Here is a 14,994-nt window from a genome sequence, read left to right as displayed (position 1 = left end):
GACACAGAGTGCATGACTTAACAGCCTCTGAAATGCCAGGAGAGCGAGGAGGCCAAGCAAGGCTGGCTGGAGCCCTGTAGGCAGCAGGTGGCAGCACCATTCTGCTTTTCAGTGTTGGAGAAAAACTTGGGAATTTTCCAGATTGATTTCACGGGAGGCTACCCCACCAGCAGGAGTGGGAGCCCTGGTTCTCTGGCTGCAGACAGGGGGACCATCTCATGAAACCCCTAGACTGAAGCGGCATCTGGCAGGGTGACCTGCGTAAGAACCTCTGACCTGTGCTTTGCTCCCTGCTCAGCCCTGGGAGAGGTCGGCTGGCTTGAGAGAAGGGCCCGTGTGCAGGTGGCAATGCTGAATTGTTGGTACCGTGATCCTGGTATTTTTGCCATTGTGCCCAGGAAACTAGGTCCCTCCAGCCCTCAGGGACAGGACCTTAAGTGGCACCTTGCAACCCCCCATCCCCTGTCCCGTGGCCAGCAGAGCCCTTGAGGACTGTGAAGGTTTCAGGAGCTTCCAGGGCAGTGGCTGTCCCAGGCACAGTCAGCAGCACAGACTCAGCCACTTTGCCCTGCTTGCTGCCTCTGCCTCCTGAGGCGTGGCCTTCCCTGTTCGGCCCCGTAGCTCCCATCCTCACAGCCTCATAGATCCTTTGAGGGAGCAGCTCAAAGGCTGTTCTGACACTGCTGTCCCATGTAAGGCGTGCCCAGTGAGGTGACCGGCTCCTCCCCGCTGTGGGGTGACCTGACACTCACACTAGTGACCTACCACCACCACAGTGAGCATACCAGTGAACGGCTTCACCTTCTCCACAACCTCCTGATGACACTGGGCGATGTGCTTGAAGGATTTCTGCTTGGTGACATCAAACAGCAAGAGGCCTCCAGCTGAGTTCAGTGGTAGGCGCGGGTCACTGACCTTGATCACCATTAAGGGATCCAGGTGGGAATGCAAGACTAATAAAGACCAGCTGTATGAGGGTAAGTGGCTCCATCTGTCGAGTCTTCCTGTCCTGTTACTCCTTGTTCATTGTCATAGTTATAAGCTGGGCCCCGTGTCTGTGCTTGGAATGGAGCTCCTGTCTGTCAGCTCCCTGCTGGGCCATGAGTGAGAGAGGCCATCACTAAAACAGACCTGGGAGGAGCAGTGTCGCAGCACTGTGACGATGGCACCACATATCGAAGCCAGTTTGCTTCTCAATTACTCTGTTTCTGGCCCAGCTCCCTGTTAATCCACCTGGGAGAGCAATGGGTGATGGTCCTAGCACCTGGGCCCCTCCTACTCCACTCACGTAGCAGCCCAGTGGGATTCCAAACTCCGTGCTTTGCCTGATCCAGCACCAGCCATTACGACCGTCCGGGGTGTGAACCAGTAGATGGAAGCTCTCTGTCTTTGCTGTCTTTCTCTCTCTTTCCTCCCTCCATTGCTGCTTCTTTTTTTCTCTCTCTCTCTTTTTTTTAAGAATCATTTATTTCTATTTGAAAATCAGATTTACAGAGAGGAGAAACAGAAAGATCTTCCATCCACTGGTTCACTCCCCAAATTGCTGCAATGGCCAGAACTGAACTGATCCAAAGCCAGGATCCAGGAGCTACTTCCTGATCTCCCACACAAACATAGGATCCCAAGACTTTGGGCCATCCTCCCTTGCCTTCCCAGGTCATTAACTGGGAACTGGATGGGAAGTGGAGCAGCCAAAACTCGAACCAGTGCCCATATGAGATGCTGGCATTGGTCAAGTGGAGGATTACCCAGTTGAGCCACCATGACAGCCTCTACTCTGTCTTTTGAATAAATAAATAAATAAGTCTTTAAAAAGCAGAGATAGGATGCAGTCCTGCCTCTGAATAAACATGAAACTGTCACAGTGACTGGCTACAAGGAGGCTCCTAGGGGATGGGATGGCAGTGAGGGTAGGGGCCAAGGCTGCTGGGAAGCAGTGCTATCTGGGCTGAATTTGGAGGGATCCAGGCACAGGGGTTGCATCTCTGAAGTATGGGGCGCTCCACATGTGTAGGCCCTGCAGCAGTGCAGTGAGGAAAGCCAGGTCAGATCACATGCCAGGAAGGTCACATCTTCACTTCCAAACGGGAGAAGCCACTAAGGCAGCAGTGTGGTGCCCGAAGGGCCAGGACATCTGCAGAAGTGAGGGCGCCGGCAGGGTTAGAGCACACATTTAAGGTGCATGGGCAGTGGCATTGCTTCAGCAGCACTTGTACCACACAGGAGCAAGCCGCAAGAGGTGGGCAGAAAACAAGCTTTGGTAGTGGACAACCGCAGGCCCAGTGCTGTGATTTGCATCGAGGCTTTGCAGGCTGTGTGTGTACGCATATGCACGTGTGCGTGCCAGGGAATGAAAGGAGAGAGTGTGGATTGCTCAGCTTTCCACTTGTTTTGTTTTGTTTTTGATTTTTTTAGATTTATTTATTTGAAAAACAATTGCAAGGCCTAGCAGAATGGCTCAATGGCTAAATCCTCTCCAGGAAAGCACTGGGATCCCATATGGCTACCAGTTTGTGTCCTAGCTGCTCTACTTCCCATCCAGCTCCCACTTTAAGGCCTGGGAAATCAGTAGAGGATGGCCCAGAGCCTTGGGTAAGTGTACCCATGTGGGAGACCAGAAAGTGGCTCCTGGTTTCAGATTGGCTCATTTCCAGCTGTTGTGGCCATTTGGGGAGTGAACCAGCAGACGGATGATCATTCTGTCTCTCCTTTTCCCCATAAATCTGATAGCCTTTCCAGTAAAGAATAAATATCTGGTTTTTTTTTTAGAGATTTATTTATTTTTATTACAAAGTCAGATATACAGAGAGGAGGAGAGACAGAGAGGAAGATCTTCTGTCCGATGATTCACTCCCCAAGTGACTACAATGGCCGGTGCTGCGCCGATCCAAAGCCAGGTACCAGGAACTTCTTCCAGGTCTCCCACACGGGTGCAGGGTCCCAAGGCTTTGGGCCATCCTCGACTGCTTTCCCAGGCCACAAGCAGGGAGCTGGAAGGGAAGTGGAGCTGCCGTGATTAGAACCAGCGCCCAAATGGGATCCTGGCGCATTCAAGGTGAGGACTTTAGCCACTAGACCATGCCGCCGGGCCCTAAATATCTTTTTTTAAAAAAAGATTTATTTTATTTTTATTGGAAAAGCAGATATACAGAGAGGAGGAGAGACAGAGAGGAAGATCTTCCATCTGATGATTCACTCCCCAAGCGGCCGCAATGGCTGGAGCTGAGCCAAACTGAAGCCAGGAGCCAGGGGCTCCTCTGGGTCTCCCACACGGGTGCAGCGTCCCAAGACTTTGGGCCGTCCTTGACTGCTTTCCCAGGCCACGGACAGGGAGCTGGAAGGGAAAGCGAGGGTGCCAGGATTAGAACTGGTGCCCATATAGGATCCTGGCACGTGCAAGGCGAGGACTTTAACCACTATGTCATCGTGCCAGGCCCAAGAATAAATATCTTAAAAGAAAGAAAGAGAAGTTACAGAGAAATGTCTATGCCCTATTTACTCTTCAAATGGCCACAGTGGGCCAGAGCACTGGGATCCAGGGACTCCATCCCCATCTCCCACATGGGTGGCAGAGACCCACGCACTTGGCCGGTTTCCCCTGCTTTCCCAAGTGTATTAACAGTGAGCTGGAGCACAAGTGGGGCAACTGGGGCTCAAATGGACTCTTTTTTTTTTTAAGATTTATTTATTTATTGAAAAGTCAGATATAGAGATAGGAGGAGAGACAATGAAAAGGATCTTCCATCTGATGATTCACTCCCCAAGTGAGCACAAAGACCAATGCTATGCCAATCCAAAACCAGGAGCCAGGAACTTCTTCTGGGTTGCCCACACAGGTGCAGGGTCCCAAAGCTTTGGGCCATCCTCGACTGCTTTCCCAGGCCACAAGCAGGGAGCTGGATGAGAAGTAGAGCTGCAGGGATTAGAACCGGCGCCCATATGGGATCCTGGCACGTTCAAGGCGAGGACTTTAGCCGCTAGGCCACGCCACCGGGCCCTCAAATGGACTCTTGAGCGTGTTGCTGGCAACTTAAACCACTGCCGTGACACACACACACACACTTTTTTTTAAAGATTTATTTATTTGAGGACCCAGCACGGTAGCCTAGCAAATAAAGTCCTCGCCTTCAATGTCCCAGGAACCCTTATGGGCGCCATAATCCCGGCACTCCTGCTTCCCACCCAGCTCCCTGCTGTGGCCTGGGAGAACAGTTAAAAACGGGCCAAAGCCTTGGGACCCTGCACCTGCATGGAAGACCTGGAAAAAGTTCCTGGCTCATGAAATCCTGGCACTTGCAAGGTGAGGATTTAGCCATTGTGCCAGGTGCCCTCCCACTTTTTTTTTTAATAAGATTTATTTGTTTTTATTGGATAGGCAGATATACAGAGAGATAGATCTTCCATCCACTATTTCACTCCCAAAGCAGTCACAACGGCTAGAGCTGAGCCAATCCGAAGCCATGAGTTTCTTCCGAGTCTCCCACGCAGGTGCAGGGTCCCAAGGCCCTAGGCCATCCTCAGCTGCTTTCCCAGACCTCAGGCAGGGAGCTGGATGGGAAGTGGAACAGCTAGGATTAGAACCGGCACCCATATAGGATCCCGGGCTTGCAAGGCAAGGACTTTAGCTACTAGGCTATGTCGCTGGGCCCCACACCTTCCCCTCTTCAGCCTGAGAAACATCTTTGTTTTTGTTTTTGTTTCATAATGATTACATGGTTAATCTGAGTGGGGAGGATCGAGGTTTAGGGGAAAATGGGTGAATTCATTGCTTTTAAATTTGTTATAATATATAATAAAAAATAATAATAAAATAGGTCCCGGCACGATAGCATAATGGTTAAGGTCCTCACCTTGAACGCACCAGGATACCATATGGGCGCTGGTTCATATCCCGGCAGTTCCACTTCCCATCTAGCTCCCTGCTTGTGGCTTGGGAAAGCAGTTGAGGATGGCCCAAAGTCTTGGGACCCTGCACCCACGTGGGAGACCAGGAAAGAAGTTCCTGGCTCCTGGCTCCGGATCAGCGCAACACTGGCCATTGTGGCCACTTGGGGAGTGACTCATCGGATGGAAGATCTTCCTATCTGTATATCTGACTTTCCAATAGAATAAATAAATCTTACAAAATAATAATAATAATATAATAAATCTGAAAAAAGAAACAAAGAGCTAATACTGCCAAGGGCATCCATGGGGGCCGGGAGTGGGCCCAGGAACACACCAGGCCAGCAGAAGCAGCCAGGCCCAGCTGAGGCACAAACCTCACAACCCTGAGGCTGGATCAGATTTTCAGAAGTTGAGACAGAGCCTGAAGGTACCCAGGGACTTCCGAAACAGTGGGCCTGGAGAAACTACCAACCGTCTCTGCAAGCAGGCAGGATACTTTGGAGCCGCCTGCAGGGCTGGGTGTCAGAGGGCTTCCCTGAGAAAGGCCTCGGGCCTGCGGGCAGTGCCCAGGCGGTGGTTTGGGAGACTGTGCATCTTGGTGTGCGTTGAGGCCATCGCCCTCCTCCTCCTTGTTGGCCTGAGTCTCGATCCTGGGCCTACCCTGGCAGGGAGAAGGGTCGTGCAATGCCCAGCTTGCCTTTTCCAGCATACCTGGGAGCTGGCCCTGGCCCTGGGGAAGCACCCGCAGCTGTCGGCGGCAGGAAGAGCAACAGGAGCTTGAGAGCAAGCGTTCCTGAGTGAAGGGACACGCCTGGACAGGAGTCTGCTAACATAAAGCAGCTGTGGCCTCACCTACTGGCGCTCGATGAAGTTATGGGTCCATGGATGAGACTTTTTAATTTTTTTTTTATTGGAAAGGCAGAGTTACAGAGAGAGGCATGGAGAGACAGAGACCTTCCATCCACTGGTTCACTCCCCAACTGGCCTCAGTGACTGGAGTGGAACCCATCCGAAGCCAGGAGCCAGGGCTTCTTTCAGGTTTCCACATGGGCGTAATGTCCCAAAGCTTTGAGCCATCCTTTGGTGCTTTCCCAGGCCACAGGCAGGGAACTGGATGGGAAGTGGAGCAGCCAGGATTAGAACCGGCACTCATGGGATCTCGGAACATGCAATGCAAGGATTTAGCCACTAGACTACTGCACCAGGCCTCATGGAATTATTATTTTTTAAAGATTTATTTTATTTTTATTAAAAAAAAAAGTCAGATATACAGAGAGGAGGAGAGACAGAGAGGAAAACTGTCTATCTGTTGATTCTCTCCCTAAGTGGCCACAACGGCCAGTGCTGCACCAATCCGAAGCCAGGAGACAGGAGCTTCTTCCAGGTCTCCCATGCGGGTGCAGGGTCCCAAGGCTTTGGCCCGTCCTCCACTGCTTTCCCAGGCCACAAGCAGGGAGCTGGATGGTAAATGGGCTGCCGAGATTAGAACTGGCACCCATATGGGATCCCAGAGCATATAGGGCGAGCTCTTTAGCCACTAGGCTACTGTGCCAGACCCAGTGGAATTCTTAATGTTTTATAGGTTATTTCTGGGTATTAATTTTTGGGGTTTTTTTTTGTTTTTTATAGATATTAATTTTTAAGGGAATTTTTTTGAAAAAAAAAATTTTTTTAACTTTTATTTGAAAAGCAGAATTATAGAGGAGACCTCAAGAGATCCTCCACCCTCTGGTTCACTCCCCAAAGGGCCTCTTCAGCCACAGGTGGGCGGGGTCTTGAACATGAGGGGCAGGGACCCAAGTATTCAGCCATCACCTGCTACCTCCAGGTGCACAATCACAGGAGCCAGGAGCTGGACCCCAGTAGTAAACCCAAGTACTCCAGGGGCCAGCACTGTGGCATGGTAGGTAAAGCTGCTGTCTGTAAGGCTGCCGTCCTATAAGGGCACCAGTTCAAGACCCAGGTGCCTCACTTCCATCCAGCTCCCTGCTAATGGAAAGCAGTGGAAGATGGTCCAACTACTTGGGCCCTGGCACCCATGTGGGCATATGAGGCTCCAGGCATTAGCGCTATTAGGGTTGGGTCAGTCTTCCTCATTAGCATGTAGCTGCATTGTGCCTTCCCCGCAGCACTCTGTAAGTCCTGGTGTATCCAGGCAGGCGGGGATTACCAAGCCAGTGTGTGAATAGCACATGGCCACATCCGCACAGCCAGTCGGCAGCACTTGGAACTGTAGCCGAGAGCTGACGCAAGTGTGCAGAATCTAAACAGCCACCGCTCGGGCATCTGCCGTGACCATATGGTGATTGTGGGGGCCAAATATCCTGCTTTCCCTCCTTAGCACAAGAGGAAGCCTGGCTTGCAAAAGAGAAAAGAAAAAAAGCTTGTCCTCAGGTCACCCTGAGGCCTAGGTCAGCTGACATCTGGCTGCCGTGCCAGGTGCGGGGCCAGACGCATGACCCCTGGCCTCAGCAGGGAGAAGGAAGACGGAGGAAGTGCTGACAGTGCACCGCCCACGTGGGCTGACCAGAGGCCTCTAGGGCAGTTCCAGCCGTCAGGCCTCCCTGCACAGCCCTTTCTCTGACACTCCCCCAAACCCCCAGTTCCCACTGTCCCTTAGATCACCTCCTCCAAGCGGTCTTCCCTGACTTGCCGCCTGAGCCCAGCTCCATCGGGCAGGTGGCTGACAGCACCTGCCTGCTGCCATCCAAGTGGCCGTACACACAGCAGAGGTCTCACCCTAGCTGGCCCTGCCCTGGTAGGTGACAGAAGGAGCCAGGCACATCCATGGGACACAAATGGAAAAGAATTTCTCGCGTTGGCCAGAGCGAGGCAGGGAGCGTGATGGCAGAATCAGTGGGCTGAGGTTTCCGTGCACTGGGCCATTCCCCTAAGGCCACAGCAGCCAGAGCTGGACCAAGCCTGGAGCCAGGAGCTCCATCCAGCTCTCTCATGGGTGACAGGGACCCAAGGCACCCATGCTGGAGCCATCGCCTCCTGCTGGCAGGGGGAGGGATCATGCTGGGGGACAGCCTGAGGCAGGGTCATTCCCAGAGGGCTGCTCAGAGAGGGCGCAGAGGGTCTTGGCTGCAGGTGGGCCTGTCTCCCCTGAGCCTCTGACCCCCGCAGAACCCAGCCCTAGTGTCCCAGTGCTCAGGAAACCTGCCCTGCTGGGGGGCCTCTTATAGAACCAAGGGAGAGATATAAGGGGACTTCGGGCAAGACACTCCTCTGAGCCTTTGTCTACTCAGCTCTAAAATGGGCAAAGTGAGGCCCACAAACCGAAGGAAGTGAGTGTCCTGTCTCAGTGTCCCGTCCCTCTTCTAGATTGGCAGCTCTCTGTGCTGCCTCCTGGGTCAAGCTGTGAGCAAAGTCCCTGCTGCATGCCATGGCCCCAGCAGGGACTGACCGGAGGCTCCTGGGCACCTGTGCACTGTGAACCTGGACATTGAGCTGGGGCCCAAGGCAAGGGCTGCAGGGAGCCCCAGGAGAGGGGTTCCAGGCCACAGGCAGGATGGGGAGGGGGAGCAGGACACCACCAATGCTCTGACACCAGCAGGGGCCCCTGGAGACCAAATCCACTCCCATGAATTAATGCAGCACTCTAGCCAAAGCAGTGGCTTAAGCCGGTGCTCCTTGCTTAGTGCTCCTCCTCATACCTCTGGGTTTCAACTCCTTACTAGGGAAGCTCATTGTTATTCCCAATCCACGGAGGAGAAAGCTGAGGCAGGAACTTGCTTAGGTCTCTCCCCGACCCCACCCCCACCGTGTTGGTCCCCCAATACCCTCAGGGTCATCTTCCCTCATCCCCACCCAGCGCTACACCGCCCCGGCGGTCGGTGACCCTCGGCTGGCTTGGTGCGCGAGCGGGGCGGCGCCGGCCAGCTGGGGGCCAGGGGCGGAGCCGGGCAAGTGGCCGCCGGCGGGCAGCGGGCAGACAGCGGCCAGCGGCGGGACGGGCGCGGCCATGGAGGCCGAGGACTGCCGTTACCAGTTTCGGATCGCACTGCTGGGGGACGCGACGGTGGGCAAGACGTCGCTTCTGCGGCGCTACGTGGCGGGCGCGCCAGGCGCCCCCGAGCCCGAGGCCGAGCCCGAGCCCACGGTGGGCGTCGACTTCTACCGCCGCGCGCTGCAGCTGCGGGCCGGGCCGCGCGTGAAGCTGCAGCTCTGGGACACTGCGGGCCACGAGCGCTTCAGGTGCGGGGAGGCGGGCGGGGAGCGCGGGGAGCGCGGGCAGGCGGGCGGGGAGCGCGGGCGGTAGGTACAGCCCCTCTAGCTGGCCACGGGGATCCCAGAGGTCAGGGTTCCCTGGCCTGGGCCACGAGGATCCTTCTTTCTACAAATAGGAAGGTATTTTAAGTGAATCATGAAAATGGGACTGAAAGATAAGCTTATTTTGGTACCAAAAAATTCTGAGCCCTCCCATGCAAGGGATCTTTTTGAAAAAGTTCATGGGAAGTGTGGATTATGAAAAAAAACTATGCACGCATTGCAAGTGGTTTTGCTCCAAAATTAGCTTCTGTTCTAGAAAATTTTATTTTTTATTAGAAAGGCAGATTTACAGAAAGAAGGAGACAGATAACTCTTCTTTTAGTTCACTCCTACACAGCCACAATGACCAGAGCTAAGCTGCTTGAAGCCAGGAGCCAGGAACTTTCTCTGGGTCTCCCATGCGGGTGCTGGGTCCCAAGGCTTTGGGCCATCCTCCACTGCCTTCCCAGGCCACAGGCAGGGAGCTGGACGGGAAGCAGAGCTACCAGGATTGGAATTAGTGCCCCTGTGGAATGCAGGCACTGCAAGTGGCTGCTTAAACCATTACACCAGAATGCCAACCCCAATCAATCACAGATCTTTTTGCAAATGTGACCCTGCTGCGGAGTGGGCCAAGCCCCAGAGCCCTGGAGGCTGTGCCCAGCTGGCACGGGTTGCCCTGCAACAGGCAAAGACTTGGGTGCTGAGCAGCTGGCAAGCCTGAGTGGGAGGAGTGGCCTGTGTTGGCCTTGAAGGACAAGTAGGAGTTTTCCAGGCAGAGAGGAGAGAGACAGAGGTAGGGTGCGGGCTCTCAGGGCCTCCCCAGGATTGGAGACCCCAGGTGGGCTGAGAATCTGGGGTTCAGACCACCCAGGGTACACCCATGTCTGCAGAGGGATTCAAACGCCCCGAGACACAAGTGCAGGGCAGTGTGGATGTGCTTAGGAGGCGGGAGACATCCCAGGGACCCCAGGAAGGGCTGTCCTCTGCAAAGGTTCAAGGCGTAACCCTCTGCCCCTGCAGGTGCATCACCAGGTCCTTCTACCGGAACATGGTGGGTGTCCTCCTGGTCTTCGATGTGACAAACAGGAAGTCTTTTGAACACATCCGGGACTGGCACCAGGATGTCCTGGCTACTCAGGGCCCCGACAAGGCCATCTTCCTGCTGATCGGCCACAAGAGCGACCTGCAGAGCGCCCGCTGCATCTCCGCACAGGAGGCCGAGGAGCTGGCCGCCTCCCTGGGCATGGGCTTCGTGGAGACCTCGGCCAAGAGCAACCACAATGTGGAGCTGGCCTTTGACACCCTGGTTGATGCCATCCAACAGGCCCTGCAGCAAGGGGACATCAAGCTGGAAGAGGACTGGGGGGGCGTCCGGCTCATCCACAAGGCCCCAGGTCCCAGGCCCTCCAGCAGGAAGCACCCCCCAGGCTCATGCCAGTGTTGACTCTGAGAGAGTAAGAGTTAAAGCAGCGCTGGCACCAGCACCAACACCAGCCCAGTGGGATGGGACCTTTGGCGTTTCTATACACAGCATCCCGACGCGGTCACGCTTCTTGGAGTTGGGAGAAAGGCCTGAGACCAGCTGCTCCACTTCCTGTTTGTCAAGTCTGTTTCCTAGTCTGTCATTAGGGATCGTGTGAAAAATCCCCTTCCCTGGGAGATTGTGGTCCCATGCAAGCTGGTGGAGGGGACATGCCGGCTCCCAGAGCCTGTCATGCTGAGAAGTCATTGGTGAGAGCTGTCATCCTTGCTGCTGACTTCCTGAGCTATAATGCCACTGCTTCCACCAGCGTGCCAGGACCTCAAGACACTTCCCTCCCCCCACCTCCAACTGAAAGGAGGGTGGCTGGGGAATTACAATGGGAGGCTGGTCTCCGCAGGCCTCCCTAGCTGCCATGAAGGATCTGGGCAGGGACCTAAGGGTGGCCTGCGACCTGGGGCTACTGGCCAAGGTTCCCACCGCAGCCAGGTCCAGGGTCTGAGGCTCCCGCACCTGCCCCTGCCCCAGGCCCCTCTCAAGCAGCTGGGAGAGCCATTAGGATCTGCAGCAGCTCACAGCGCTCTCTGGGACCATCAGCCCCCGCGAAAACCCACATCTAACATGTGCCTCTTCTGCCTGGGGGAATCCCTACATGTCACCTGTGCCTAGTCTGCCCCTGGGGACACCCCACATTCGACCTGCACCTCAGCATCTTGATACCTTTGAAGATCCAACCCAGATCCATCCCTCTCTGTGGGAATCAGGAGCTTCTTCTGGGTTTCCCACACGGGTGCAGGGTCCCAAAGCTTTGAGCATCCTCAACTGCTTTCCCAGGCCACAAGCAGGGAGCTGGATGGGGAGTGGAGCATCCAGGACATGAACTGGTGGGCATATAGGATCCCAGCACATGCAAGAGGAGGATTTAGCCATCACTCCAAGCACCCTCAATCAAGTCTTTGTATATATATACACACATATATATATACATATATATATATATATCCCAATTTTATCTATATCTATATCTGTATGTTTCCCAATTTTACTAGAATAGGTTTCTTGACAGCATTAACTCAGTTTCATAGAAAAGGGACAGTGCAGTTTGTTTACAAGCTAGAAGTTCACTTTGATTTCTGCATTTCCTAACTGCAAACAGAATATAGCACTTATAATAGATTACAAATAAACTGATTTTCAAGTACAGAGCCAGCCCCAACGATAATAATACACTAGTTAAAGGGACCTAAGCAGTGCCTTGTTGGCATAGTAGGTAGCATGTCAGCCTCATGAAAGGACCTAAGACAATGAATTCCGTTTCCAATGGAAAAAAAGATCTGTGCAAACAAGCTTAAAACTACTTTTTTTGTGTGCAATATTATAAAATGTAGCTTTTAATAAAACCTTGACCCAAAAGCCAGCAGTTTCAGAAAAGAATCTGAGTGGGGTCGAGGAGAACGTTAGTTCATTTGGAAAAATAACCACTATTTTTTCCTAATTTTTAAAAAAGATTTATTTATTTATATTGGAAAGGCAGATATACAGAGGAGGAGAGACAGAGAGAAAGGTCTTTTGTCTACGGGTTCACTGCCTAAAGCAGCCATAACAGCCAGAGCTGAGCTGATCTGAAGTCAGGAGCCAGGAGCTCTTCTGGGTCTCCCACGTGGGTGCAGGGTCCCAAGATTTTGGGCCGACCTTGACTGCTTTCCCAAGCCACAAGCAGGGAGCTGGATGGGGAGTGCAGCGGCTGGAATTAGAACCAGAACTAGGGTGCATGCAAGGCAAGAACTTTAGTCACTAGGCCACCACACCAGGCCCAAGGAAAAATAACCATTATCTTTTTCCTAATTAACACACACAATCTAAACATATACAACTGCTGTAACACTTCACATAATTCCTATATACTTAAGCAATAACAAGATCTAAATGCAATTATATTTTTAAACACTGGCCTTACATAAAAATACCACCTTACTTTTCCCCCTAGTTTCTGAAGTATCACATATTTTCCCCCAACATCTATAGCCATCCAGACAGGAATTAAGAAACTTTTGTGCATGATCTTAATTTCTAATCCCTGGCTCTTTGGGTTCAGTGACAAAAGATCAAAACCACCGAACTGATGGTTCACTTGAAGGCAGACGAGAGACGCTGGCTCACTTAGTCTCATAGGATGGAAGCAAGGCTGCAGCCTCCGCTCCATGCAGGAGGGGCACAGGAGGGATCTTACCAAGCAGTCATCTGGACAGTCAGGCGGTAGATGTGCACGCACGGCAGAAACCGCATGGGGGCCCCACAGAGTCACAGATCACACACTCCTTCAAGCAGGTGCTGTATAATGCCTGTTGGAGCTATCCTCATTGGTTCCTCTTCAGTCAGCGGAGTTGCTAGCCATATCTGGCTGGGTTGGACGATGCACTGGAACAGGCAGCGGCAGCGCCTGATCCGGCTCCGTCCCCTCGCAGAGCCAGCTCCCCGTCCGACTGAGATGAAGCAGAGAGATGTCGTCGAGGCGGGAGATCTGAGCAGTTCCCCGTCTTTTGGGGGGTGTGTGTGATCTGTGCACGCCTCTGACAGTCTTGTCTCAATCAAGTCTTAATCACAAGAATGCCCCAGCCCAGGGCAGGTGCTGTGGCACCAGCGGGTTGAGCTGCTGCACCCCACATTCAGCTCAGCTCCTTGCTAACACACCCTGAAGTTTCCAATGGAGACTCAGGTGCCCCCGGGGTTGGGAGGAGACCTGGGTGGAGTTCCTGGCTCCTGGCCTCAGCGTCACCCAGCTAGGGCTCTTGTAGGCATCTGGGGACAGATGCAGCAAGATGTAGGCAGCAGGTACAAGGCCTCTCTGCCCCCCTTTCTCTCTATCTACCTTTCAAGTAGCTGGAAATAAAACATTTCAAGACAAAATGCCCCCGCCTAAATCCCTGAACTCTAACCTCCCTGTCCCAGGCTGCTCCTGAGTAATCTAAATTTCAAGGGGAACAGCTGGGCAAGAGAACATTCTGTGGGGCAATCAGGGAAGGCTTTGCAGGAGAGATGGTGTCTGGTCAACAGGCTCTTGGGAGGGGTGGAGGTGACACTGGGCATGGCAGAACATGGGCAATTGGCACAGCAAAAACAGGGCAACCACTGAAGTCACTTGGCCTGGAGCCACTGGCTGCACCCCCTGAGCCGTGAGATCGCCAGCTTCTTCCCTTGGGGTCCTGGGTGCATTCATTGAGCTGTGCCAATTCTCCTGGCGCTGGCTTCCGCCTGGCGCAGCCTGGCCTGTTGCAAGCATTTGGGGGCGTGAACCAGCACAGATCCAGATCTCCCTTTCCTCCGTTCTCTGTTGTTCTACCTTTCAAATAAACAAATCTGTAAACTAACAAAAGCATAAGGCCCAGGGACAAGGATGTGCCCCACCAGCCAGGCGTCTCCGGAGAATCTGACAATCTTTACATAGTTAATTATGGCATAAAGGGTCAAGGGCTACAGGAAAGTGGGTAAGACTATTATTTCCACTTTTATTCCCCTGTATCTGGGGTAAAGGGGGAGATAAAGGGAGAAGCCCCAACCAATCTCCCACCCATCCTAGGTCCACGATGTGGGGCATGTCCGAGGGTCCTGCTCAAGTGGTGTTGATAGTTCAACAGTTATGAATTGCTGCCAGTCTCGCCACTCCAGGCACAATGAAGTTGTTGCAGAATCCACTGGTTGACATAGTCCATCTTAGAGTCTCCATTTGCCCAGTTTTTCACTGCCAACATATGACTGGGGTAGTTGATTGATTTGTTCTGTTCTCTGTTGTGGTGCCAGGTATCCGATAGACTGCCAAGTCCTCCATGTGCAGCTGGATATGCTGTTCACTGCTCCGTCTGAGCCTCTGAGGAGGCTCGGCTCTGGCACTTGCACTGCATGGCAGACCATGGGTTCTGAGTCCGGCCCCTAATGCTTGATTTTCTTTACTTGGAAGGCAAAGTGATGGGGAGGGAGAAGAGCGATCTTTCATCTGTTGGCTCACTGCTCAGATGCCTGCACGGCAGGAGCCTGGCCTTGCAGTCGGAAGTCCAGAACTCCATGCTGGCAGGGGGTCCAAGCTCTTGAGCTTCCCCGTGGCCTCCCAGGTGTGCAGGGAACCACACAGGAAGGAGAGGATGGAGAGAGACAGTCTGAAATGGGATTCAGGTATCGTGAATGGTGGCTTAACCTGGACCACCAAACACAATGCCTGTCACCAATTTGTGTGTGTAAAAGATTTTATTTGGGCCTGGCGCGGTGGCCTAGCAGCTAAAGATCTCACCTTGAATGCACCAGGAACCCATATAAGCGCGGGTTCTAATCCCAGCAGCTCCAGTTCCCATCCAGCTCCCTGCTTGTGCCTGGGAAAG

General features: G+C 53.3%; 1 protein-coding gene and 1 pseudogene across 1 annotated transcript; one reads left to right on the top strand and one right to left on the bottom strand.

Annotated features, from left to right (window-relative positions):
* The first annotated feature begins 8,854 nt into the window (after positions 1-8,854).
* RAB42 (RAB42, member RAS oncogene family) lies at positions 8,855-10,588 on the top strand. The gene is made up of 2 exons (XM_040979712.1): positions 8,855-9,087; positions 10,165-10,588. The coding sequence occupies exons 1-2, from the start codon at positions 8,855-8,857 to the stop codon at positions 10,586-10,588; spliced, it is 657 nt and encodes a 218-aa protein (XP_040835646.1).
* Positions 10,589-12,780: 2,192 nt separating this feature from the next.
* Positions 12,781-14,219, bottom strand: LOC121156128 (annotated as a pseudogene).
* Positions 14,220-14,994: the final 775 nt, after the last annotated feature.

Source organism: Ochotona curzoniae, unplaced genomic scaffold, assembly GCF_017591425.1.
Source record: "Ochotona curzoniae isolate NIBS_2020 unplaced genomic scaffold, NIBS_Ocur_1.0 contig_3255, whole genome shotgun sequence".
Taxonomy (NCBI): Eukaryota; Metazoa; Chordata; class Mammalia; order Lagomorpha; family Ochotonidae; genus Ochotona; species Ochotona curzoniae.
The sequence above is the reverse complement of the archived record's forward strand: the minus strand, read 5'-3'. Positions and strand labels throughout refer to the sequence as shown.